Below are 27,721 nucleotides of genomic sequence, written 5' to 3' on the forward strand. Positions count from 1 at the left end.
CTTCAACCTGATCACGGCAGATTTTTGGGGACTACATTATAAAGCTTCATAGGCAATGTTAGGCTTGCAAACTGTTTTTTGGCCACCATTGACTTTTTCACACAGTGGACTGAACTTTTGCAGTGTTCCTCAACCTTTGTGATGCCAGGGACCAGCGTGCTGCCTTTCTGAACTGTGTCAGGGAGATCTCAGGGACTGGCACCAGTCCACAGACCAGTTGTTGCAAAACACTGGACTAAAGCACCTATTTCCTCTGCTGTTCCTAAAATCTGTCATGTGGACTTTATTATAGATTTTCTATATGCATACATTATAAGGAGGTATGGAAAATCCAGAGTGCCAATTTCAATGCTGATTTACACCCAGTTCAATCCTAATGATGAATATGAGTTTGCCTGGGGTCTAAATCAACACTGAAATCTGGTCTATACTCTGTGTTTTCTTGGTTACCTTTTAATGAAGTTAATGACTGTAAAAAGGTTCGACAAGATGGAAGGAAACAAAGAAAAAATTTAAATCTGGCACATTATAAGGGATGACAGGTGGAGGGAGTGTCTGTAGGGAGAATGTGGTCTATTACAACAGCATTTTATTGCTATCCTAAGAATACAGGCAAAATGGTAAATTAGAATAATAGCATTTAATATCCATTATCAGCTGCTGACTACATCTGTTAAACCTTCCATTCTCCAGGTGATATACATGACTAGCTCTTTTACAGACCAACAACGGCAAAAAAAGTATTTCGGAACTATGATGTCACAGCAACTAAAAGCACCATCGAGCAAAGAAAGCATTAAAAGCACCAAGAGCCACAACAGGCATTAATATGCACCATCTGGCATAACTTGAATTTCAGCAAATAGTACAAATTGATGGACATACTACTGTTTATGTCTTTTAACTGGTCAGCTATGTTAATTATAATTAGATCTTCATTGTAGGATTTTACAACTTGCATGGACAAATGAGCATAGAGTCGATTAAATAACTATAGACTAACTGGAAAATGTTTCTCAAGCTAATTTTTCTGAAAACTATTATCAATTTTTAGTTGACTAATATCACTCATAACTGCCAGGCAGTAGATTAAATAGAAAAGTTTACTATGGCCCTGAGGAGTGTTTCAGATAAAAGATACGACTACTCTTACTCGTTTCTGCCACTCACATATGGATGTTCATCGTGAGAGGATTTTTTTCCCTACACTAAGTTTTTGTATTGTGCCTGTTAACATATTGTACAGCTACTAAAGAAATTAGTATTCTATATATGTTGGTATATCAGCTATCAAATTCCACCGAGAAGAAAGCTTTCTTTCTCCTTTAATTCAAATTAAAACATTTTATTGAAATCACCGAGATATTCTATTATTAGAAAAGCTTTTTTTCTACTGGAGATTTATTTTACTAATAAATGAAGAATATTTTAAATCATTAAATAAAAACACTTCAGTATAGTGAAAATATTTTAAAATAATATTTCTGGATTTTAACCAAGAGAGTCAGGATGTCTTATTGCATTATATTTATTTTAATAAATGAACAGTCCCTGCTCAAAAATCTACAGCCAAGGACTGACTCTGCAAGCCACTGAATACCCTCAGTGCTCAATCAGTTTGAAATGGGCTAAGGGTGCTCAGCTATACCAAGATATTGATCGGCATCTTGAATTGTTACCTTATACCCTCTCCTCTATTAATCTACACATAGGAATACTGGTACATAAATACATGTTTTTACTCTTTTTTTCTGTCACTTTCATTATTGAAATGGTTTTCTCTTTAATCTTTCATGATTACCCCCGGGAGCGGGGGGTTGGGGGGAATTCTGCACCACTGCACACATGCAGAATTATGTCCCCTGCAGATTTTTTTTTTCTCCACAAAAAATACATTCTGCTGGAGAGGTGCTACAGTTATGCCTTTTCCCCACCAGGGGTTACTGTGGCACCAGAACAGAGGGCAGATGGCTCACTGTAGCAGCCAGCAGCCGATAGCGAGAGAGTAGAAGCTGCTTTTCTCACAGTGACGTGCCTGCAGGGCCAGGTCAGGTGGGATGGGATATGGTGGGACGGACAGAGCAGGGCACATGGGACTGCTGGGGGGCACATAGATGGGGTTCACAAGGGCTAGTGAGGGGACAGATTGGGGCAGAGGTTGAATGGGAGTAGGGGTGCAGGGACACTGGGGTGGGGGTACAGGGCCACATGGAGAGGGGGGAATGGGGGAGGGGTGAGTGGGAGTGCAGAGACACATGAGAAGGGGAGGCAGGGGGTGCAGAGCCACATGGGGATGGGTGGCGGCTGAGTGCGGGTGCAGGGACATGAGGATGGGGGGACAGGTGTAGAGCCACATCAGATGTGGGAGGAGGTGCATGGGAATGGGGAATAGGAGTGCAGGGACACAGAGACGGGAGGGGAGGGGTGCATGGGACAGGGGAGGGACACATGGGGACTGGGCAGATGTGCCTGACTGAATGGGAGACGCTAGGGGTCAGCCTGGTGTCTGCATGGGCTAACAATTCCCCCCCCACTCTCCCAAAATAAAACAACTTTTCCATACTTCTCCCACCCACACGCAACAATCCTCCAGGTTCACTCCCAGGCTCCTTCCCAGGATTAATTCCCTCTCCCTCAGCTCCTCCATTACCAATGACTCCCCCAAGCCTTTGCACTGCTTCTGAGGGGTGCGGGAAATACATTTCTGTATTGCAGTTTAAATGAATCATTATTCAAAAGTTATGTATTAATATGCCTAGTAAGGAATCCATTTGTTAATCTCCTGAATCTTTTATGTTGTCTGTATTGTTGCAGATGTACTGTTGACAGGTATTTTGAAATAAATTACCAAAATTGAAATATTTGATAAATAAAATTTTCAGAATTTTTAAAATAAAAATAAACAGAATGTTTAATTTTTGGTGCATAATTTTTAAACTTTTGCTGCAGAATTGCCCAGGAGTACATTATGCTTAAATATTTCCTTCCTTGGTTCTCTCTATATTCTTTTACGTTGCTATGTGCAATTACTCTTGCCTGTATGTGTTTTTCCCTTCTGCTTTTCATTTTAGTTCCATTCTGTATCTTTGCTGCTCTTTCTTCATTTCTGTTGCAGTATCCCTCATATTTTCCTCACTCTCACCTTTTAAAAAAATCTACAGTAAATCTGATTACATTAACATAATAGAAGCACATTAAAGTGGGGCAATTTGATAAGGAACTTTTAATACAAATCTTGATACATTAGCAAGTTAAAGGTATTATTCTAAAAAGAGTTAAGTGGCAGTTTTTCTCTCTCTCTCCCAAAGAAAAGTTGATATGTGAATCGGAAGTCATTAAATAAAATTTATTCAAAACCAGAAGTTGCAGGTAACATTTGTATAGTGGATGAGCTTTTACTGGCTAGCCAGATGAATATACCAAGTAATATTTTTGCACGAAGAAATAGTCTGTTCTCCTTACAAAAGGGTCAATCACAAATTCACTGTTAGAAACTGCATAGGACTGATTCGCAATAACTGTGGATTTAGTGCATCCTCACAGCAGCAAGATGAGGGTGCCCGCATACAGGAAAGTTCTCCCTCTGAACACTTAGCATCTGTTGCTCTCTGTACCTTCTAATACACAAATTTCATTTGACATAGACATATTTTAGAAAGAAAAAGAAGTAGGAAAAGAAATTACTAAAAATTGTGCTCAGTGAAATGAGAGATAAATATTTCTAAATAACAAATATGTTTTGTGAGACTTTTTTCCTTAACTAGAGAAAAAGTTAATATAGCATGTGTACAGTTCTCTATAGTCCGTTAAATAACTTAGAATCCATTAAAAAACGAGAAGTCCTTTTCGCACCTTAGAGACTATCAAATTTATTTGGGCATAAGCTTTCATGCACTAGAACCCACTTCATCAGATGCATGGAGTGGAAAATAGAGTAGGAGGTATAAATACACAGCACATGAAAAGATGGGAGTTGCCTTACCAAGTGAGAGGTCAGTCTAACAAGACAATTTAATTAACAGTAGGATACCAAGGGAGGAAAAATCACTTTTGTAGTGGTAATGAGAGTGGCCCATTTCAAACAGTTGACAAGATGATGTGAGTAACAGAAGGGGGAAATTAGGTTTTGTAATGACCCAACCACTCCCAGTCTTTATTCAGGCCTAATTTGATGGTGTCCAGTTCGCAAATTAATTCCAGTTCTGCAGTTTCACATTGGAGTCTGTTTTTGAAGGCTTTTTGTTGAAGAATTGCCATTTTTAGGTCTTTAAACGAGTGACCAGAGAGATTGAAGTGTTCTCCACCTGGTTTTTGAATTTGTGTCCATTTATTCTTTTAAGTAGAGACTGTCCAATTTGGCCAATGTACATGGCAGAGGGGCACTGCTGGCACATGATGGCATATATCACATTGGTAGATGTGCAGGTGAACGAGCCCCTGATGGTGTGGCTGATGTGGTTAGGTCCTGTGATGGTGTCCCTTGAATAGATATGTGGACAGAGTTGGCACTGAGGTTTGTTGCAGGGTTTGGTTCCTTGGTTGGTGTTTTTGTTGTGTGGTGTGTAGTTGCTGGTGAATATCTGCTTCAGGTTGGGGGGCTGTCTGTAAGCGAGAACTGGCCTGTCTCCCAAAGTCTGTGAGAGTGAGGGATCGTCCTTCAGGATAGATTGTAGATATCCATACAGCCAAAAAATTACATTAAAAGAATGTTATGGTTGCAAAGTCAAAGATTCAAAAATTGAGAAATCCAGAATTAAAGTTATTCCTGCAAGTTTAACTAAGTACCCTTTTGTGTATGGATTAAAATATAGTCTTTAATTACATGATGATGATATTTTTTTGCAAAGGGCCCCTACCTCATTAAGTGAAAGGGCGTGGTTGTATTTCCTTTTACCCCCTTTATACAATATCTGTCCCCATGCCTTATAAAATGCACACATCCAAACCCTGCACTGAGTGCAATATTATTAATTTACTAATGGCCATTTCTGTGGTGCTCTCACCATAGTATCTGAGTGCTTTAAACTCCTCTGACAGTAAATGTCAACATTATTCCCATTTTACAGATTGGGAACTGAGAGATTAAGGCCAAAATTGTCAAAAGTGCCTGTGTACCTTGATGCACTTGGGGACTGATTTCTTCAGAGTACTTACCATTTTTATATCACTTTATATGTTCAAAGCAAAGATCCAAATGACTTCAAATGCAGCTGTGAATGCTCAGCTCTTTTGTAAATCTAGCCCCAGGTATCTCAGGTTGGGCATCCATAAAATGAGGAATGCTCAATTAGTGGCGGTTTGTAAAAAAAAGTTTGATTGATATGACTTGCCTAGCACCATATCAGAATTCTGTGGAAAGCATAGTGATAGAATCCAATTCTCCAGTGTGTGGCAACTTCCTTAACCAAGAGACAATCTTATCTCTTCCTGCAATCCCCAAACTCCCTCACTACACACCTTACAACTTATACAACAAATGAGGCAGGGAGTCCTACAGAAAACAGTCTACTTCACTATAAAAACCTGATTCATTTCTAGGGGTATGTCTACACCGCAAAGTTGTTGACAAAATTTTTGTCTTCCATGGGTACTTAAAAAAGCCCCCCTGCGAAAGACAAAAGTTTTGCCTTCGCAAGTGGCAGCGTGAACGCGGCTTTGTCAGCAGGAGCGATCTCCTGCTGACAAAGCTAACGCCGCTCGCTCATGGGGCTGGAAGTATTCTGTCAGCAAAAGTGCTGACAAAGTTCAAACAAAGAGTGTTTACATACACACTCTGACTTTTAGTGACAAGGCTCTGTCGACACAGCCTTGTCGCTAAAAGCTGCGTGGTATAGACAAGCCCTAGAGCACAGTCCATCCTGTGCACTGAATGAAGCAGGGATGCAGTGGAAAAAGTAGTATGTGATCATGTAATTGAAGACTATATCAAAATGCATATGAAAAGAGGACTGAATTAAGGTTGCACAGGCAACCTTAAGACTGGTGTTTCCTAACTTTTAAATGCTTGACTTTGCAACCTTAACATTCTTTTAATGGTCTTTCTAAAATGTAATTTCCTTATTTGAAAAACTGAAAAAAACCAGAAATGTTATCATGTAGAATCATGCTGATCCCCAACTTTGGGCATCAGCAGGATTTGAACCCTTAGATCTATAGCATAGAGCTCCACCACTTGCACTAACAAAGTAACTGGTAATAGTAGAGGCAGAGTTAGAGGTAGACAACACGCACTTTGCATGGGTTTCACAGCTATTTGCTGACAGCAGAGCGAAGTTTATACTCGGGACTCCTGGGTTCAATTCTAGGTTCTTAGGGGAGTATGCTCCACTGGTTGTAGACACGTCTGCACTATGCCTCCTGTCCCATTCCCCACTGTTCCTATCTACTACCCACATGCTCCAGCTACTGTTCCTCTGCACCTATTTGCCCCAGTTCATGCCCCTCCCTTTCCCTCTCTGCTCCCCACCACACTTTGTCTCTTGAAATTCCCTCTCCCCTCCTGCTCTTATCCACCACCTCTCCCTCCCCTCACCAAATTCATCTGGGGTGCCTTTGCATTCAAATAAGTCTGCTTCCTCATTCTTCTCCTCCTTGTCTCAGCACTAACAGAGAGAGAGAGAGAGAGCTTCCCTGCTCTAGTGACAAGTTTCAGAGTAGCAGCTGTGTTAGTCTGTATCCACAAAAAGAACAGGAGTACTTGTGGCACCTTAGAGAACAGAAAAGCTTCAAAAACAGACTCCAACAAGAAACTGCTGAACTGGAATTAATTTGCAAACTAGATACCATTAACTTGGACTTGAATAGAGATTGGGAGTGGTTGGGTCACTACACAAATTGAATCTATTTCCCTATGTTAAGTATCCTCACACCTTCTTGTCAACTGTCTGAAATAGGCCATCTTGATGATCACTACAAAAGTTTTTTTTTCTCTTGCTGATAATAGCTTATCTTAATTAATTAGCCTCTTAGAGTTGGTATGGCAACTTCCACCTTGTCATGTTCTCTGTAGTATGTATATCTTCTTACTATATGTTCCATTCTATGTGTCTGATGAAGTGGGCTGTAGCCTAAAAAAGCTTATGCTCAAATAAATTTGTTAGTCTCTAAGGTGCCACAAGTACTCCTGTTCTTCCCTGCTCTGAGTTTCTAAGGCAGGTGCCAGTAACTCCAAGCAGCCAGGAAATTGTAGGGAAAGTCCCAATCAGCCTCTTCATCCTCAGGCTGTAATATATTCATTGCAGATGGAATCTTCAGAGAATTTAGCTGCCAAATGCTAACAAGTCTCTAATGAACATGTCCCTGTCTTTGGGTGAATTTTCATTAGGATGTCAAAAGATCCCTAACACAAAGGCAACAACCCCTCCCAAATATTAAACCCTTGCTCGAGGGCATGGAGCCATTAGAGCTTCAGAAAAACAGTTGTAATATTTTTTTTCCCTAGCCTCTTTCTCAGAATCTGCTAAACTGACTGTGACATACAGTCAAGCTGTTTTAGCAGAAACTTACCAAAAAAATGGAAAGACATCTGGCAGACTTCAGGTATGGAAAATTTCAGTCCAAATAAAATTTGGCAAAGTTATAAGCAACTGAAAAGAGGGTTTCATAATGGGAAACATCAAGCAACCTTAATAATAGGCCATGCTACCAGCTCCGCCGATAATTTACACTATGGGTAAAAAGCTCTATAGCTATTCAGTGTGTCAGATATGCCGTGGGAACCCACTAAGCTGAAATCTTGTGCATGGGCTTTGCCTATGACATAAAGAAATACTGAGGTTTCTACAATTTTAATGCAGCTTGTGCTATAGGAAATGTCAGGTTTCAGAATAGCAGCCATGTTAGTCTGTATCTGCAAAAAGAACAGGAGTACTTGTGGCACCTTAGAGACTAACAAATGTATTAGAGCATAAACTTTCGTGGGCTACAGCCCACTTCATCGGATGCATAGAATGGAACATATAGTAAGAAGAGCTTCAAAAACAGACTCCGAAGAGAAACTGCTGAGCTTGAATTAATATGCAAACTAGATACCATTAACTTGGGTTTGAATAGAGACTGGGAATTGTTGGGTCATTACACACACTGAATCTATTTCCCTAAGTTAAGAATCCTCACACCTTCTTGTCAACTGTCTAAATGGGCCATCTTGATTATCACTACAAAAGTTTTTTTCTCCTGCTGATAATAGCTCATCTTAATTAATTAGGTTTCAGAGTAACAGCCGTGTTAGTCTGTAGTTGCAAAAAGAAAAGGAGTACTTGTGGCACCTTAGAGACTAACCAATTTATTTGAGCATGAGCTTTCGTGAGCTACAGCTCACTTCATCGGATGTATTATAATAATGGATAATTAATTAGCTTCTTACAGTTTGTATGGCAACTTCCACCTTCTCTGTATGTGTATATATATATACACACCTTCTTACTATATGTTCCAATCTATGCATCCCATGAAGTGGGCTGTAGCCCACGAAAGCTTATGCTCAAATAGATTGGTTAGTCTCTAAGGTGCCACAAGTACTCCTGTTCTTTTTATAGGAAATGTGTGCATTATATAGATAGACACACACACATGGAATACACATAAATAAAAGTGACCTGATCTTCAAAGGTGCTAAACAATCCCACCTGCCACTGATTCCACCGGGACCTGCAAATGCTCAGCACCTTTGAAAATCAGGCCCCTTTATTTAGAGGCCTAAGTAAGCTAACATTAGGCTCCCAGGTTTGAAAATTCTGGCTTAGATATTAATTTTTAAACTATAGATTTTAAGTAGTATCTAAAATGACAGATGAAAAAAAAGCACCTCTCACCCACCCCAGTATCAAAATAATCAATTCATCAGGCAATCAAATACCAAATAGAAAAATATCTTGCCCTTTCAAGAGACTCAGACCAACAAACACCTCTTAGCCCTTCTCAAACACCCAGGAACACAGATAAAGGTTTGGCTTGGTTTGCTCCAATTAATTACTTGGGCTAGGGGTGTGATTTTCTACCAAAATAGTTAAATTGGTCCAACCAGCTCAATTTGTTGTGATAGTGATTTTGTTAACAATTATCTGCACTACAGATACCATATAAAAAGCCAGTTGTTTTGTGGGAGCCTCATAGATGATCCTTCAAACACCTCAAGCAACAACTACCTGTATTAGTTATGTATTAGAATACATGTATTAGTTATGCAAATGTTCCCATTTTTTATTTGTAATAGTATTCATAAAATTTGGCCAAAGTGCAAATATATTATGCTGTGTTCCTGATCCCATGCCCTGGAAAAGCAATTTTTGCCTATTAGAAGCTGCCTTTGGTTATGGCAAATGCACCACATTTGTCATTGTTTACAAGTGCAGAGAAAATACAAACGGTCTTTCATTCCAAGGCAGAGGAATTCACAACTACAAGAAGAAACTATTGTAACAATAAAACTGCTGGGATGTTGCCGAGCCCTTCATGTTACCTGACAAGCCCTCGGAAAGGGGAAGAGTCATTTTCTGCATTGAAACAGGGACTAAACTTGCTGCCTGGCACAGTGGCAGTAACAGGGACATCTGTGAGTCAAATTGTTTTTCGGTAGCAACAGTTTGGTTAAAATCTATTAATAACTAGTGTGTACATGCTGGGACAGAGAAAAGTTACTTGACTTCACTTTATGAGAGATGTGATGTCAGTTACTGTATAACTTGCCTTCTGCTCTCCACAAATGACAAAGTCAGACATTCAACAGGATCTTCTGTTGGGGATGCGGGGGAGAAATGTTTAAACTTGTTTAATGGCAATGCTGATACTGTTCATTTTGCTTTATTTCCTCAAAGTTTTGTGATCAGTGCTTGGAGAAAAGTTATTTGTCATTCACCCTATGTTTTATTATTCAAATTTTATGCGGCTCTTTGGGTAAAACTTGTTTTGGATCCCATATTTAAGGACACAGCATTTAGTTAACAAGGTCGTAGTAAACATCTGGCTTTGAAGTTAAGGTCAGTGACCTCACACTTAACACAATGTAATTGATCAGACAGACACGCACAACAGAAGAGAAACTAGGCAACTTCACATAAAATATTGTTTGACAACTGCATGTATTGGACTTGTCCAAATTCAGTCTCTGAGCACTGCCTTGAGTAGGGTAAACAGTCACCTTGATCCAGCCATTAACACAGTCCTGTTAATGGGTTTCCATTTATGTACAGTTACATAATGTATACTATATTTTGGATCCTACTATTTCATTGCTGACTGAGAATATTTGCTTTTCATGCTAACATTTTTAGATGGGTTACTTTAAATTGTATCTCACATCTGTTTCAGTTTGCTTCTTTTCATGTTTATAAATCAAAGGATTTTTTGAGCTCATCTGAGGACTAATAGAAGTCCCTCTGTCATTTTCTGCGTTTGCATCTGCATGCAAGCAATGTCATGAAGCTTCAGGAAAAATAGGAAGAAAAAATGATAGTACATGCTGCTTTTGGATATTCACTGACAATTCACCAACAGTATCATCGTCATCAAGTCTGGTTTCTGACTAAGCAGATCTACACCTGCCACACTGCCCAGTAAGGAACAAAGTCTCATTGAAGCCTGGGACTTTAAGGAAGTTTGAAAGAGATATACAAAGGAATAAAAATGGGTTTCCATCCAAAAAGGCTTCTTTTTAATTAAAAATAAACAGAAGAATGTAAGATTACATTTTCTGTTTTTTTAACCTAAACTCCCCCCCGCCCGCAGATAACTCTCTTGAGGACCATAGAAACTGAAACTGGAACTTTCTCAACCTCTAGTTGAAGTGGCAGAGTTTTGAATCTTGCACAGAAGTCTGTTCATTTAGGTGTTTACCAGTCGTCTGCTTTAAATAGGTGTTAATCAAAGCAAACAAAAATCAAAGAGTTTTATATAGTCTGACTAAAATCCCTTCCCTTCTCAGCTCTTTGAGCTTCACTGTGTTACTTAGTCTTCAAACAAACAAAAAAAGGCAGCAACAGCTGCATTGTAATGCCAAAGATAAAATAATAATAAAAAATTCCAGTGTTTTATTAGACATCATAAAGAAGTTTTTTAAAGAAAGCATAAACATTTCTCCTCTTTAAAGGTCACCTTCAAAACTTTTACAGTTATTGTACAATATATGTTCCTTAAAGGCAGCCCTTTGAATTTGCTTTAGAGCTAGAAAAGGCACTGGGCAGTTTAATAATAGAGCTTTATTAAAATACTAATGTTTTTGCTATTTACAAATTACTATAAAACTTTGTCTTTAATTAGGAGAAAATCTTGGATGTGGGAAAATAAAAACCTACTCATATATCAATTCAGGGCTCTTTCCCAAGTCCTGTGGCTGTGTCAAAGGAGCTGCAGACAACAAGAGAGGAAGATGAGAAAAGAATAAAAAGTGATAGCCTCTACTGGATTTAGGGGCACAGGTCCTAAAAAACAACACTGTTTAAGTAACCCTGAAAGGCAGGTGAACTTTTGAACTTGTCCTCTCTAATGAATGTTGTGACTCTCTCCTCCAACTGTCTTCATGGAATCTACTCAAATCTCATTTTTGCCCCCTCCACTGTCATGAATGACATCAATGATCTATTCCAGAACAATTCCAAGGGTTTCTTCTTTATCCTCCTTCTACCTAGATTTAATCTGACCTCAGAGCACTGGGATAGACTAAACAACCTTCCAAGGGCCCTTCCATCTCTACATTCTACAGTCTACCAGCTACTTTTGACACAGTCTGTAGCTCCCTCCTCTTGGGTTCGCTCTTCTTCTGGGGCTTTCTTCATTGTGCTCAACTTCCTACCTCTCCAGTCAATCATGCAGCATCTAGATAAGTGTCTGCCTCCTCCTCTGCATTCAAAATTCTCCTTAAAATTCATTCTCTCTCTCAAACATATAAAATATAATAAAGACAAAGTTATTATATACACTATTATGCATGGATAAGTAAACCAACACACACATATATACATTATATGTGGGTGTGTAGAATTATGTATATTGAAATGGAAAAAAAAAAAAAACCACCAAACAACAGATGTGTATAATCTTCTCTCCAAGGAAAAACTATACCTCCCAAGAACAATGATCTCCTGCTATCCTCTTTCACCTTCCCCACTGCCCAGTAGGGGGTGGCTTATGCCCTGTAGTATGAGGGATTATATACCTCTGTTTTTATTCTAGTTAATGCAACTGTGTATGTTCTCATCATCCATATAAATTATCTAATTCTTCTTCAAGTCCTACTGAGTAAACTCTTGCCCTCCATAGCTTGTGGCAGTATGCATTGTTTAATAAAATAAATAAATAATACTATCTAGCTCTTATATAGGTTTCAGAGTAACAGCCGTGTTAGTCTGTATTTGCTAAAAGAAAAGGAGTACTTGTGGCACCTTAGAGACTAACCAATTTATTTGAGCATAAGCTTTCGTGAGCTACAGCTCACTTCATAGGATGCATTCATCTGATGACTTTCCACAGTATGCATCCGATGAAGTGAGCTGTAGCTCACGAAAGCTTATGCTCAAATAAATTGGTTAGTCTCTAAGGTGCCACAGGTACTCCTTTAGCTCTTATACAGTGCTTTTCATCCATAGATCTCAAAGCACTTGACAAAAGTTGATGAGTTTCCTTAACTCCAGTTTACAGATAGTAGTTACAAATTACAGAGAGATTAAATGACTTTCCCAAGGTCATATAGCAGACCAGTAGCAGAGTTGGAAACAACATATGTCTTCTGAGTTCCAGTCCAGTGTTCTATCCATGAGGCCACATTTTTTTCAGTTTCAAATGCATTGCCTTTCAACTAAATTAAATGTTCAAGGCAATTACAGGTGTGGTCTTATGAATATGCTACTTGTACAAGGGAGGAATTAGCTGGAGTTCCTGGAAAAAAAATACTCCCCGTGCACAGCAGCAGTACATTCAGAGGACCATGACTACAAATTAAACCATGAAAACAAAATGCATACTTGTTTCACATGAAACAAAAGCATCAGATCTACACCAGTTTGCAAGAGAGAAGATGAGGGACAACAGTGACAGGTATAGCTTGTGTTTCTCGCCCAGAAAAGAAAGGGGTCCCTTCAGTACTATTTGTCAGTTCTATGAGCTGGTGGCAGAAGCAGCTAATGCTCTCGTTCTGATGGAACTGGAGAGGCAATGTACTATTATAAAACATTTTTCTCCATTTTTTTCCTGCTCTTTAATTTTTTTTTTACTAGGACTGTTCTCTTTTTCTCCCCCAAATATATCCATCACTGACAAATTTAAATTGTTTACAAAAAAGTACTCATAATATATGATACTTAATTTTCTCCTTTGGTAAGTGCCCTATAACACAAATCCCAGAGCTACATTGTAAATGTATTCTTCTTTTGGAAAGTAATTGAAATAGAAGATAAAGAGCAGTCCTGCACAAAGCCTACAAGGTTAAATAATTGTTTTCATTTTTTATTAGTATTTCCTCTTCTGTTGTTTGTTTGTCTGGAGAACTCACTTTTCACACTGCATTTCTAGAAGATACATGCAGGAGTAAACTAATAATGGAAGACATTTCTCGTGGTGGAAATGCTTACCTCCCAACCAAAATCAACACATTTAACACAAGTAATGCAATAATTCCAAATAGAAGGAATTTGATGGCTCAACAGGTAGCATGATATCAGAGCCTTTCATTTCTAGTTCGAAAGCTCAACTCCTGCATCACTCGGTAGTGAATGAAGGCTTTGGCACTTTCAGCATCATATGTGAAACGAGTTTGGTGGTCCCAGTCCACTTCCAAGTGCACAGATGATCATATCATAAAAACCACTACAACTGGTATGCTTGTTGACCATCTCACCAGCGAAGCAAATAATTTAACAGACAAGATGATTCAACCATTCTCTCACTCCTAGAGATGGTCTTCTCCGAAATAGGAAGGAAACATCCTGGCCTGGACAGCATGAGAAAGTTTTTGCCCGTGTTTTGCCTATAGCTGTGAATCTGTCAAGGTTTTCTGGTACATAGTACAACAATTAAAACTCACACCACAAAAGCAAAGAAGAAAAAAGTTTAAGCTAGACAGTAAGACCCCTATGGGAGTTTTCGCAAAAAGAAAGGTACTTGTGGCACCTTAGAGACTAATCAATTTATTTGAGCACGAGCTTTCGTGAGCTACAGCTCACTTCATCGGATGCATACCGTGGAAACTGCAGAAGACATTATATACAGACAGAGACCATGAAACAATACCTCCTCCCACCCCACTGTCCTGCTGGTAATAGCTGGTAATAAGCTATTACCAGCAGGACAGTGGGGTGGGAGGAGGTATTGTTTCATGGTCTCTGTGTGTATATAATGTCTTCTGCAGTTTCCACAGTATGCATCCGATGAAATGAGCTGTAGCTCACGAAAGCTCGTGCTCAAATAAATTGGTTAATCTCTAAGGTGCCACAAGTACTCCTTTTCTTTTTGCGAATACAGACTAACATGGCTGTTACTCTGAAACCTGTCACTATGGGAGTTTTGCTATTAATAAGTTCCTCTGCCCAAGGCGAGGATTCTGCATCTAGCATAGTTCCAAGCACACTGTCCGTACTTAATAGTATTAATATTAATACATTCAACAGTTAGGTATTTGCTATGACTGGAAAACAGGTTATGAGAGCAAATACACTGAAGATCACTGCAATTTGGAGAATTTCTTATGGGAGCACCTACATAATATTTTATGGGAATAGTGTAGGTTTTATATTAGAATATAAAATTATATGTTTTGTAATTATATGTACCAGGTGTATAAATATCAGCTGCTTTTAGACAGTAATACACACACTTGTATGTGCCTCAATCACTTGGTGCTCAATTTACAATACACTTCCATATATCTGTACCTTTTATGAGTTATTATACAATTTTCAATAAAGACAAAATAAAACCAATATCATTATGAGACAGATAAGAATACAACATTATGATATATTGACATAGAAATACTACTTTGATATTGAAGTAATTGAAAATATATATTTAAAATATTAGCTTGAAATACAGGAGAAAAAAGAAAAGCATGCCTCTTGGCCATTCAGAGATACCACCAGAAGAGCAACAGCACCCATGTAATCATAGATTCACATGGCCTTTCCTCTTGGCTGGCAGGAGTATAAAGAAGCTGGCAATGGAGCAGGGGTCTGCTAGGGCAGTTGTTCCCAAACATTTCACTAAGGTAATCTGCATTTTGTCTTTTTTGGGACTACCCTTGCTCCCCTTTCCCCTTCCCTCTCCTCCCCTTCCCAGCCTTACCCCTCAGCTCCCTTTCTCTTGCTCTCCCAGTCCTCACCCCTCCAACAGCCCCAGCCAGCCCCTCGTCCCCATGGCCAGGCCACAGTAACTACCAGGCTACTGCATGAACACTTGCTCGCTTCAGCGTCTTTCTCCGTGTTGTTGCTGCTGCCCAGATCCAGCTGCTCACAGGAAATGAGAGTGTTGGCGGGGGCACTTTTGCGGACAAGGACTACAGACCACCAAATAACAATGCATTTCAAGTTACTTCAATATAAATCTGAGGCTGGATCTTTAATTTAATTAGCAGTGTGCGCTGTTTTATTTTTACATCAGCAAATAAATGTTATAACTAACTGATGCCACAAATAGGTAATGTTCGCAATATTAGTATTCTGAATGAAAAGACTGCTATATTACGCTACTGTACATGGTATTGAAAGTGATGCTATTCAATAATGGGGTGATGCCCTTCATCTCTTCCCATGCCCCATAATGAATCTGCAGGAGAGCGAATAGAGCTTGAGACTCTACTAACTTTTCCGATGCTCCTCTCCACTTCAGAATGCCACTAAAGGAAGCCCTGGGTCCAGGGATTCCACTCTGCCAGTGGAGACTATGGCCCCAGTGGAGACTATGGCCTCCGCATGGATCTTCTAGGATCTGAAGATTCCATGAAGGAATCTTCCATGGAAAGCTGAATCCTTCTTCGTTCCATGGGAGGAAAAGAACCCCCTTTCCCACTGCTCATGTAACCATTTGGGGGAGATGTCTGCAAAGGGAACTTTAGAGTTTTCCTCCCTGCTAAGACTCCCACCTGTGGTTTCTTCCATTAGAGGACACAAGTTGACCCTATGGCATTAAAAGAAATGTTTTAATGTATTAATTAGATTAAGTCTTCACATAATTATTTAAAAAATCTAAAACTGTTAAGACACTGTTTATTTTTGCACCAGAAATATATAAATGTTATGACTAATAGACTGTCTTCTGTATTGTATTATTTAATACAGTAAAGCACTTTGGGATACAGTAAAGGGTTATGCGATACTGTATGAAAGATGCTGTACAAAATCAAGTTGTATTGTGTATGGTACCAGTTGGACCACACTTGGAACACTGCAAACATTTTTGGCCTATGTTTGTGTGGAGGGTGAAAAAACACAACAGTGGGAGTGAAACTGTTTCGAGGAATAATGGGATGGACTTAAGCAAAGGAAAAGACAGTGGAATGTTCTGACAGTGGAACTGAGAGAAGCTTTGTTGCTTAAAAAAATATTTCATAGTAGTTTGAAGTCAGATTTAAAATGTAAGGAAACTTCCTGTGCTTGCAAGAGGGATGGATAAGACAACCTACAAAATAAATACGATCTCTTATGTGTGTAATTGAGAAAAATGTTCTTGAAAGTAAGTATAGAACACCCATACAACGTACATGTACAATATACGTGACTTCAGTGTACAGAACACTCATTAAATATAAAAAACTTAATACCCTATTCCAATAAATGATACATGACAGAATTATATTTAAACAGCTATCAAAGCCACAGGAATCCTTCAGAGACTAAGTGCAAACACCATGAGGCTTTTCTACTCTGAAACTCTTTGCAAAATTGAGGACCTTTGATATCATGACAGTGAAAAATGGGAAGGGTAGAGGAAAGAAAGATATTGATGTTCAAAAGGGAGATTTGTTAACATATATGATATTCCTGTATGACAGTTTTGTTCCAAAAAAGATCCGTGTTCTTTATTTCAAGGAAAATAATTCAATTCAATTCCGATGTTTTTGACAGACAAGATTATTTAATAACTATTTTGGAATTCAACTAGCAAATCCAGCACAAAAGATGTAAGCAAATGTAGTTGAAAAGGCTGCTGTTAGCCCATTTGAAAACCTCCAGTTCTTTCTTATGAGAATTACTAAACAAATCGGTTTAAATACAACTTCTTTCACTAATGTCTTTTTGAAACATCACTGCAGTCAGACTGAGTCAAGTTTACCATCTGTTGCCAATAGAAATACAGCTATATTCAGGAATTATATTATACAGCTTCCTTTGCAAAGTTTACATGCAAGCTGTTCTTGTCAAAATTAAACCCATTGTGATGATGCATCTTAATATTCTATCAGGATTTAAGTAAAGAGTAACAAAAGTCCACATATGGATGACAAGCTGTTTCTTCAGTAAATATTTTCCTATTTATTGAGCAGAGGCTTATGGCAGTTTAGGACATATTCCACCATTCATTTCATACTGAACTACCTGCAGACTAATAAAACAATAACGAGGACAAAACAGCCACTCCAAAAATCTCATTGAAATTTACATCTTAAACAACAGTTCTTCCATGCTCAGTGATGCATCCTACTTCATCATTTTGCTTGAAAACTTTTTCTAGCTTGTAGTGGTTATAAGGTAAAGGGTTTTTAGTGGCCAGTATTTTAACTGAGGTTTTCCTCCCCAAAGGATTCCAAATGTGTTTATACAACAAAAATGCAAATCCAGACTGTTTATATATATATTTCACTTACTCCCAATAGGAGCACATGAAGAGAGGCTTGGATCTGCTCCTAAACATATTAGTGATGAGGTCTTAATGCCCCTACAGAGTAGGGAGTAAAATATAGGAAGATGTTTGTGACATTCCTTTTCTTTATATTCTAAAAAGGGTTAAAATTTACTGGAGAAAACTTGTGAAGAGCTAAGTTATTTTTCCATTTCTCCTGCAATATTAAAGTTACAAAAACATATACTATTATTAAAATGGTTCAGCAATTACTTGGGACAACTGAAGCAAGCCTGTTCAATGTACACTTTGCCTACATATATATTATTGTTGTACTTATTTTTTACAATAAAATAAACAGCTCAATAAATAACTGCAAATATTATATCTCAAAACACCTGAATGAAATGGGTGTATTATTTACTCTCCTAGAGAGAAGTAGCATTCTTATCACATTGGGAAGTTTTAAGGAAGTTTCATGAGCTAATAATTAATCTGTCATTTAAGGTTTATATTAGGTAAATGTGTGGCCTGAAAAGCACAAGCACTGAAATAAAACATAAATGTTTTAGATTTTTTTGCATGCATGTATGCATTGTATAATTTAACAAACTTGTTATGTGAACAATACTCTTACCCTGATGTTGGATCAACAGCTATTGCCTTAGGGTTCTGAAGATCAAGATCAATCAGGGTAATGCACACAGTTCCATTGTGATTACACACAAAGATTCTGTCACTGACATGATCCACAAAATACAAATTTCCAGTGAGCCAGTCGATTGCCATTTGTTGTACATCTGCCAAAGGAAAAAATGAGATTATTAAATCAAAAGTGCAAATGCAATATGAATAACTGAATTGTTGCCTAATCCATCGAAACAGATGATGTAAAATTTTAAAGAGCTCAAGATGTTGTTATGATTGGAATATATACAATGACTTTCATTTATTCCCATGGCATATAATAAGCGATTCAGTTCTTGTGTTAAATACTAAGAATGGTGAATGACTTAGTATCTGTCCTGATAGCTTTGTTCCCTTTTAAGTAGGGAAGACCCAAGTACAACTACAAAGACTTTTCAAATATATGAATTTATCTCAGCTGGGTCAGGAATTCTGATTCAGACTCCTCTATTTTAAACTGGGACACTTCCATCATTTTTAATGTTTTGCCCAGAAGCGACATCTCTGCATGAGGGTGCTTTTATGAAATATAGAATACCATGACAAATACAGATATGGGTAGCTGTGTGCTGACAAAATTACAGATCCCAATGGAGCAGCTGGTTTCAGGAAGTTACCACAGTTTTCTACAGAAAAATTTGTCTGATGGAAGATGTAACATATACAACTGTGGCTCTTGTTCTATATTGTTTATTTAAAGATTAAATTAAAGAAAAATTTTTTGCGGTAAGTTTAAAAACCCACATGTAAGTTGCAAAAAGATGAAAAAGTCTATTGTATATAAATGAAAGAAGTTATGTATTTTAAATGAAATTCCCTTCCTAAGATTCTGAAAAATCTGAGCTGTAGACCTTCGGGTATTGCAGCCAGAGTGGGTTACATCAGGGGGGAAAAAAGAAATTCAAATATACTATGGATTTATAATGAGATGGTTCTTTTAAATCTTTGTTTATGGTACTTGTCACTGACCCCTGACACAGAAACCAGGAGTTCTGCTTCTCATTAAGGTGATAGTTATTTCACATTTTGTTACATTTTAAAAACAGTGACTATATATTTTTTTCTCTGATGGAATCCTTGAAAGAATTTTCAGATTTTTGTTTTAAAGCCTGTGCAGTTTCCCTTAGATATAGTTAAGAACATAAGAACGGCCATACTGGGTCAGCCCAATGATCCATCTAGCCCAGTCTCCTGTCTTCCAGCAGTGGCCAATGCCAGGTACTTTAGAGGAAATGAACAGAATAGTCAATCATCGAGTGATTCATCCCATGTCATCTGCTCCTAGCTTCTGGCAAAACAGAGGCTAGAGACGCTCATGATGTTGCACCCCTGCCCATCCTGGATAATAGCCATTGATGAACTTATCCTCCATGAACTTATCATATGATTTTTTGATCCCTGTTATAGTTTTGGCCTTCACAACGTCCTCTGGCAGAAAGTTCCACAGACTGACTGTGTATTGTGTGAAGAAATACTTCTTTTTGTTTGTTTTAATCCTGCTGCCTATTAATTTCATTGGGCGACTCCTGGTTCTTGTGTTATGTGAAGGAGGAAACAACACTTCCTTATTCATTTTCTCCAAACCAGTCATGATTTTATAGACCTCTATCATATCCCCTTTTGGCATCTCTTTTCCAAGCTGAGAAGTCCCAGTCTTTTTAATCTCTTCTCATATGGAAGCTGTTCCATATCCCTAATCATTTCTGTTGTCCTTCCCTGTACTTTTTCCAGTTCTAATACATCTTTTTTGAGATGGGCCAACCAGATCTGCATGCAGTATTCAGGGAGTGGGCATACTGTTATGATATTTTCTGTCTTATTATCTATCCCTTTGCTTATGATTCCCAACATTCTGTTAGCTTTTTTGACTGCTGCTGCACATTGAGCAGATGTTTTCAGAAAACTATCCACAGTGACTCCAAGATCCCTTTCTTGAGTGGTAAAAGCTAAGTTAGAATAGACAGTTGTGTCTACTCTATTCAGCCAAATAGCAGGAGCATGCAGAAGCTCTGATAATAAAGACACTTTTATTTATTTGCACTCAAATTAATATTTCTGAGTCTTCTACTGTTGTTATTATGTTGCTAAAATTGTAGTGTCATTTATGACACTGGCAGCATGAAATTCTTCCGTAAGACAATTTAAACCAGTTCCTAATCTGGTTTCATTATAATAAAATAACTTTATTTTCTTAAATATTTTAAATTTTAAACACTAAAATACTTTACATTTTAAAATTAATTTGCAATGCCCTATAATGGGCTCCACACTGTTTGTAGCAGAAGCGGTGTCCTTTTCAGCAAGAAAGTTATCACCAACATATAGGCCACAAATGGAAATTGTAATTAAAATTGCATTTCACAAGATAAGAATTGTTTCCCTCTTGTTTGTACCTTTACATTTTTGGTTTAAGAGCAGTGGGTAGAGTTTTCCTTGAAACAGATGTTCAACTGTTCACCATAAATCTATTTACTGTATCAGGGTATGTAATATGAACTTGACTCAGACAGACAAATTGAAAACAATTTGAGTCTGTGGCAATAAGTGGAGGTTTATGAAATATGCATTTGCTGAAATACTTAAAATAGACATGAAGAAACTTGTATTATCTTTTGAAGGACTGATAATATATACAAGACTTTATTCAATAAAACATCAGGAACAAACATTGGCTGTATTCCATTACAGCCATCACATTGCACAGTTCACTGCTCTCACTTCTACTCACATCTTCTCTCTCCACCTAATACTTATTTTCCTTTTAATTCAAAGCTGATATTATACCCCTCTCCTTATGGGGACAAATATTATAGGGACATAAGAATTACCATTTGAGAACAGAGGACTGTTCCATCTAGTCCAGTATATTGCCTCCAGTAGTGGCCAATGGCAGATGCATTAGAGGAAGACCTAAACCTCCTGAGGGTACCTAAATGTTATATACCAGGGGAAAGAAGGGGCTATTTTTCTTACTCCATGTAGGATATAGCATATGCAATGAAAAATATGAGTGAAATCCTGGCCCCGCTGAAATCAATGACAAAACTCCCACTGACTTCAATGGGGTCAGGATTTCACTCTATAGATAGATATTGGAGCCTTTATGTACAATTTTCAAAAGTGCCTAAATCCCATTTTCTGAAGTAAGTTTTAGGCACTTAGAAGCACAAGTCCCATTTACTGAGAATGAAAATTAGGATTCTAAGTTCCTAAGTCAATTCTGAAAATGGAATTTAGTCTTCTAAATCACTGAAGCACTTTTGAAAATGTTGCCCTTTGTAATTTTATATTCACTTGAGTAACTGTGGTATTATATAGTTATATGATTACTTAATCCTATTTTTAAAAAGTTATTAAATAATTGGCAACAATTATTTCCTATGTATGTGACTTCTCCAGGTAAATTAGGTAATGCATGGACAAGTAGATGTTTTTTCCTTTATTAAAAATAGCTTTTAAATAATACTTGCATATATCTTAACACAGCTAGTCAAAAAAAATCAAGAAATTAACAAAAAAAAAGGGGGGGGGGCAATCTTTCATGGAAATGTTCGTGATAAGTTTTCCTGTTTTGTGATCAGCTCTACTCATTCACATTTCACAAGAAATGGCAATAGATGGCCATTTTATAGTGAAGGCTAGAGGTTAAAAAAACATGGATAATGTAGCAAATTCCACATCAGAAAGAAATGGTCACAGTTGAGGCTGCTTGAGAATCCAAGAGATGCCAAGCAATAGAGTAGAACAAACACTGAGGGCTGTTAGCATTTATTTTCGTGCCCTTCCTTCCACAATATGGAGCCCCTGTGAGGAGCTGTGCAAGAGCAGAGGTTCCAGTTGCAAAAGCCATATGTAACAGGTGGACAGATTAGAGGACTCTCCAAAGCAATACAGGGATTCTCTATGGGGAAGCCCTAAACTTGGGCACTAAAACCTTCCACAGACATGCAGAGTAATGATTGCTGATGCAGGCAGTCGACCTTGTCAGGATATAAAAGAGAATGGAGATGCTCTGCGGGGCAAAGGCAACTCGGCTCTGAGTTATAGAAGTCCTTCAGGGAGGTCCTAGAAGCACCTAGTTTTCGGAAAATGCTTATGCAAAGGTTTATGTTTTGTTGTCATTTAAGTTATTTTACACCACACTTCCGAAGGGTCAGTGACAGATGGGAGAGCCTGTGCAAAGGGTTAGGTCCTCTGCAGAGCTCATGTCATACTCTAAGAGCTACTAGGTAGGAAACAAAATGTTCCTTTATTTTAAAATGACTCTAACTCTGGATACGCAGTCTGAAATGTCTGAATCAAAAAAAAAGGGAAATTAATCTTTGCCCCCATCCAGTGGCTTCTCCACTGATGTCCCATTACCTAACTGCTGCCCTCTGCTGCTCTCCAATTGCTGCACTCTCTCTCCCCTAACTGCCGAAAGAGCCCTTCCCTTTCATTTACCATTCGGCTCTGTTTCTCTGAGGAGCAGTCTGTTGCTGTCTACATCAGGACTAGAAGAAGCTGTTCTTTGTAAGCTACTGCAGTAGTCATTGGCTGCTGACTGGAGCAGCTGAAAGCAGACAGACAGCTTATAGGGAGTCACTAGCTGCATGTGCAGCCCCATTCAATTCAGTAGGTCAGCAGTGAGGGTGGGACAGATCCGGGACATCATGGTAACTGTCCTTGCACCCAAAGTTGCTTTCTCCACCATCTCCCCTCCTTTGCGGCCTCTCACTTTGGAGTCAGAGAGAGACAGACGGGGGTGAAGAGCAGCAACTTTGTTGACATTTGGCTGCTGGAGATGCAAGCTCTTGAACCCAGAATCCACTACATTTAGCAATGTACCTGGCACACCTTAAAAAAATAATGCTATAGCAGGGAAGCTGGTTATTATTGGAGGAGCTGTGGATATGGGTTTTTGAGAGTGGGAAGTTTTATAGGAGAGGAGGGGGCAGAAATCAGAGGAACATAATAACAAGGCTGCATTCACACACATAAATGTGTTACTCTGAGGACACATTGAAAACAAAGAAGGCATAATCACACAGTATCAATAGGGGAGGAAAATTTTCAGAAGAGCCACATGCACACATGCCTCCTCAGAGTGCAGCTGCCGGAAAAGAGTAAGAAATCTCCCACTGTACAACGTCTCCTCTCTGCTGAACTATGCACCTTCTAATATAAACTCTCTGGGTCATTATATCACTTCTATCTAATAGCAACCTGGAAATTCAGTGCACTTTAGCAACTGCATTTAATATCTACAAACGTGTGTTGATGGATCGGTTGCTCTTTTTGTCTTTTGTCTACTTTTTTGTGCTACATGCCCTGTTTGTAAATTATAGCTGGTAAATTGCTCACAAGAGAACAAAGTTGTAATGAATTACCAAAATTCACCTAACTCAAAAAACTTAATTACACACTTTATTAAATACATTAAAAAGCCTCTTAACTAGTAGATGCATTTTTTTATGACTGAGGCTTTTAATCTCTTCAATTTTGCTATCACCAAAGAACTAAAAGTCACATTAAGCCACTTTTAATTCTTCAGCTCTGTAGTTACCATGCAAGTTGCCTTTTAGTTACCTTTTAGGGCTGCTGTCTTGTTTTTAAATATATTTGAGAACATACTTTGTACTAAAGAAATTACTAAGTAGGTTCAACAGCATGAGTCTAAATGTATAGATTAACGCCTACTTCTCTACAGAATGATTATCACATACACCTTTTTTACGTAATTAAACATTTTTTCCAGTTGCATACCCCAGGTGCACAGCTTCAGATAGCTCCAAAAAGGAAAGTCTTTCCACTGAAGGCATCTATATTTGGACATACTGTACATACCTGAAATTTCTTTCTTTTTTAATGGTAAAGACACTTTTCCTAGAAATTTTCTGCTAAAAAAAATCAAACTTGCTTTTTCACTCTCCAGAAACAAATACACTCAATTTCCTATGAAGGACTCTTGAAAGAATAGTACAACAGACATTTCTTATATTCAAAATATTATTGAAGTTCATGAATATAGGTGAGGGCAAATTTTGGCTCAAAGTGTATTTATTACCACATTATGATAACTTTATTGAGAGAGAGATGACTGTTGTGTAAGCTACTGTGAAATATTGGACTGTAAGGATATGAAAGGGTTGTGCAGATATTGCGATTTATTACTTGCATAGTTTATCATAGAATCATAGAACTGGAAGGGGCCTCGAGAGGCCATCTAGTCCAGTCCCCTGCACTCACGGCAGGACTAAGTATTATCTAGACCATCCCTGACAGGTGTTTGTCTAACCTGCTTTGAAAAATCTCCAATGATGAAGATTCCACAATCTCCCTAGGCAATTTTTTCTAGTGCTTAACAACCCTGACTGGAAGTTTTTCCTAATGTCCAACATAAATCTCACTTGCTGCAATTTAAGCCCATTGTGTCTTTTCCTATCCTCAGAGGTTAAGAACAACATTTTTTATCCCTCCTCCTTGTAACAACCTTTTATGTACTTGAAGACTCAAGTCTTTTTTTCCAGACTAAACAATTTTGTCCATTTTTTAAAATCTTCCCTCATAGGTCATGTTTTCTAGACCTTTAATCATTTTTGTTGCTCTTCTCTGGACCCTCTCCAATTTGTCCACATCTTTTCTGAAATGTGGTGCCCAGAACTGGACACAATACTCCAGCTGAGGCCTAATCAGCGTGGAGTAGAGCGGAAGAATTATTTCTCGTGTCTTGCTTACAACACTTCTGGTAATACATTCCAGAATGATGTTCACTTTTTTTGCCACAGTGTTACACTGTTGACTCATATTAAGCTTGTGGTCCACTATGACCCCCAGATCCCTTTCTGCAGTACTCCTTTCTAGGCAGTAATTTCCCATTTTGTATGTGTGCAACTGATTGTTCCTTCCTAAATGAAGTAATTGTATTTGTCCTTATTGAATTTCTCTGGTTTGTCCAGATCATTCTGAATTATAATCCTATTCTCTAAAGCACTTGCAATCCCTCCCAGCTTGCTATCATCCACAAACTTTGTAAGTGTACTCTCTATTCCATTATCTAAATCATTGATGAAGATATTGAACAGAACTGGAACCAGAACAGATCGGTGCGGGACCTCACCTGTTATGCCCTTCCAGAATGTCTGTGAACCGCTGATAACTAATCTCAGGGAATGGTTTTCCAACCAGTTATGCACCCACCTTATAGTAGCTCTGTCAGGGTTTCCTCCCCACTCAGAACTCTAGGGTACAGATGTGGGGACCCGCATGAGAGATCCCCTAATCTTATTTCTACCAACTTAGGTTAAACACTCCCCAAGGCACAAATTTTCCCTTGTACCTTGGATTAGGTAATGCTGCCACCAACAAGTGATTTAGACAAACTCAGGGAAAGGACCACTTGGAGTTCCTACTCCCCCCAAACCCCCTTTCCTGGGGAGACTTGAGAATAAACAAGATGAGCACAGACCAACCTTGGGTTGTTTTTTTTAGGACACAACCCCCACCCCCATCAGATTTTAAAAGAAATAGAACTTTATTAGAAAGAAAAAAGGTAAAAGAAGCACCTCTGTAAAATTAGAATGGAAGCTAATGTTACAGGGCAATCAGATTTAAAAACACAGAGGATTTTCCTCTGGGCCAAACTTTAAAGTTACAAAAAGAAAACTAGTAATACACCTTCCTCTCAGCACAGAGAAAATCACAAGCCAAAACAAAAATAAGCTAACACGTTCCCTTGCTAGTACTTACTGATTCTAATGGAATTGGATTGCTTGCTTCCTTGATCTGTGTCCAGCAAGCACACAGAACAGACAGACCAAAACCTTCCCTGCCCCGCCCCGATTTGAAAGTACCTTGTCCCCTTATTGGTCCTTTTGGTCAGGTGCCAGCCAGGTTACCTGAGCTTCTTAACCCTTTACTGGTAAAAAGATTTTGTGCCTCTGGCTAGGAGGGATTTTATAGTACTGTATACAGGAAGGTTGTTACGCTTCCCTTTATAATTATGTCAAGCTCCATCTAGGTTGCATTTCCCTAGTTTGTTTATGAGAATATCATATGAGACAGTATCAAAAGCTTTACTAAAGTCAAGATATACCACATCTACCACAAGATAAGGCTTGTAACCCTGTCAAAGAAAGCTATCAGGTTGGTTTGATATGATTTGTTCTTGACAAATCCATGCTGTTACTTAGCATCTTCTAGATGTTTGCAAACTGATTGCTTAATTATATGCTTCATTGTCTTTCCAGGTACAGAAGTTAAGATGACTGGTCTGTAATTCCCCAGGTTATCCTGATGTCATCAGAACTCTAAAATAGCTTACATTTCATGTTACATATTGTATGTTTTTAATTCCAATTGTTTGTAAATATTTATAGTTTTTTATAGTGCATGCATTGCTCTTAATATAAACATACTAATTTCCATTAGAAATAAGACTTTCAAAAGGAAGTGTGAGCTCACAGAAAATGGAAAAAAAAATTACTCTATATCTTTTTATTGATACTTTATTGTCATGAAGGACTCAGTAAAAGCAAAAATATCCAGTGCACTAAATATTGCATAGAGAGCTTTGATTTTGCCACTGCAAGTAAGAAAACTAACAAATTGTCTCTGTCCAAATGTTTTAGCACAAAGTCCATTTTTTCTTGACATATGAAGAGGCCTATGTATTTTTGGTACCGGGGCCAAATGATATAACAGAGATTAAGAAATCCTGCAGAAGGGCACATAGTCCTCGTGCAGTTTTTGGTGGGCAAATAAGATTTTTGCAAGGTTTTTTTGATGTATTCCAAACTAAACAAAGCTAACAATTCCTCAGAAATGGGCACATTCTCTTTTTCTGAGTAATAAATTCAAACCCTCTGTAAATTTTTAAGATAGAAAATCAAGCTTCTAAAACCTCAAAAAGTGCTTAGGGCAGTGGTGGGTAAACTGTGGTCCGCGATTTGCACGCAGCCTGTCAGGGTAAACTGCTGGCAGGCCACAAGACAGTGTTTACAGTGACCGTCCACAGGCTTGGCCACCCACAGCTCCCAGTGGTGGCGGTTCACCGTTCCCAGCCAATGGGAGCTGTGGGAAGTGTTGCGGGCCGCAGGGACATGCTGGCCGCTGCTTCCCGCAGCTCCCATTGGCCAGGAACGGCAAACCACAGCTACTGGGAGCTACAGGTGGCCATGCCTGCAGACAGTGAATGTAAACACTATCTCACGGCCTGCCAGCGATTACCCTGAGGAGCTGTGTGCAGTCTGCGGGCCACAGGTTACCCATCACTGGCTCAGGGGATTTCCTA

General features: G+C 38.5%; 1 protein-coding gene across 1 annotated transcript in view; it reads right to left on the reverse strand.

Annotated features, from left to right (window-relative positions):
• LRP1B (LDL receptor related protein 1B) overlaps nt 1–27,721 on the reverse strand; it is a 1,054,628-nt gene that overhangs the window by 673,452 nt on the left and 353,455 nt on the right. The window contains exon 7 of the mRNA XM_077830376.1: nt 18,401–18,563. Within this exon, the coding sequence (XP_077686502.1) occupies nt 18,401–18,563 (163 nt within the window). The remainder of the gene's footprint in view (nt 1–18,400; nt 18,564–27,721) is intronic.

This window comes from Eretmochelys imbricata, chromosome 11 (genome assembly GCF_965152235.1).
Source record: "Eretmochelys imbricata isolate rEreImb1 chromosome 11, rEreImb1.hap1, whole genome shotgun sequence".
Taxonomy (NCBI): domain Eukaryota; kingdom Metazoa; phylum Chordata; order Testudines; family Cheloniidae; genus Eretmochelys; species Eretmochelys imbricata.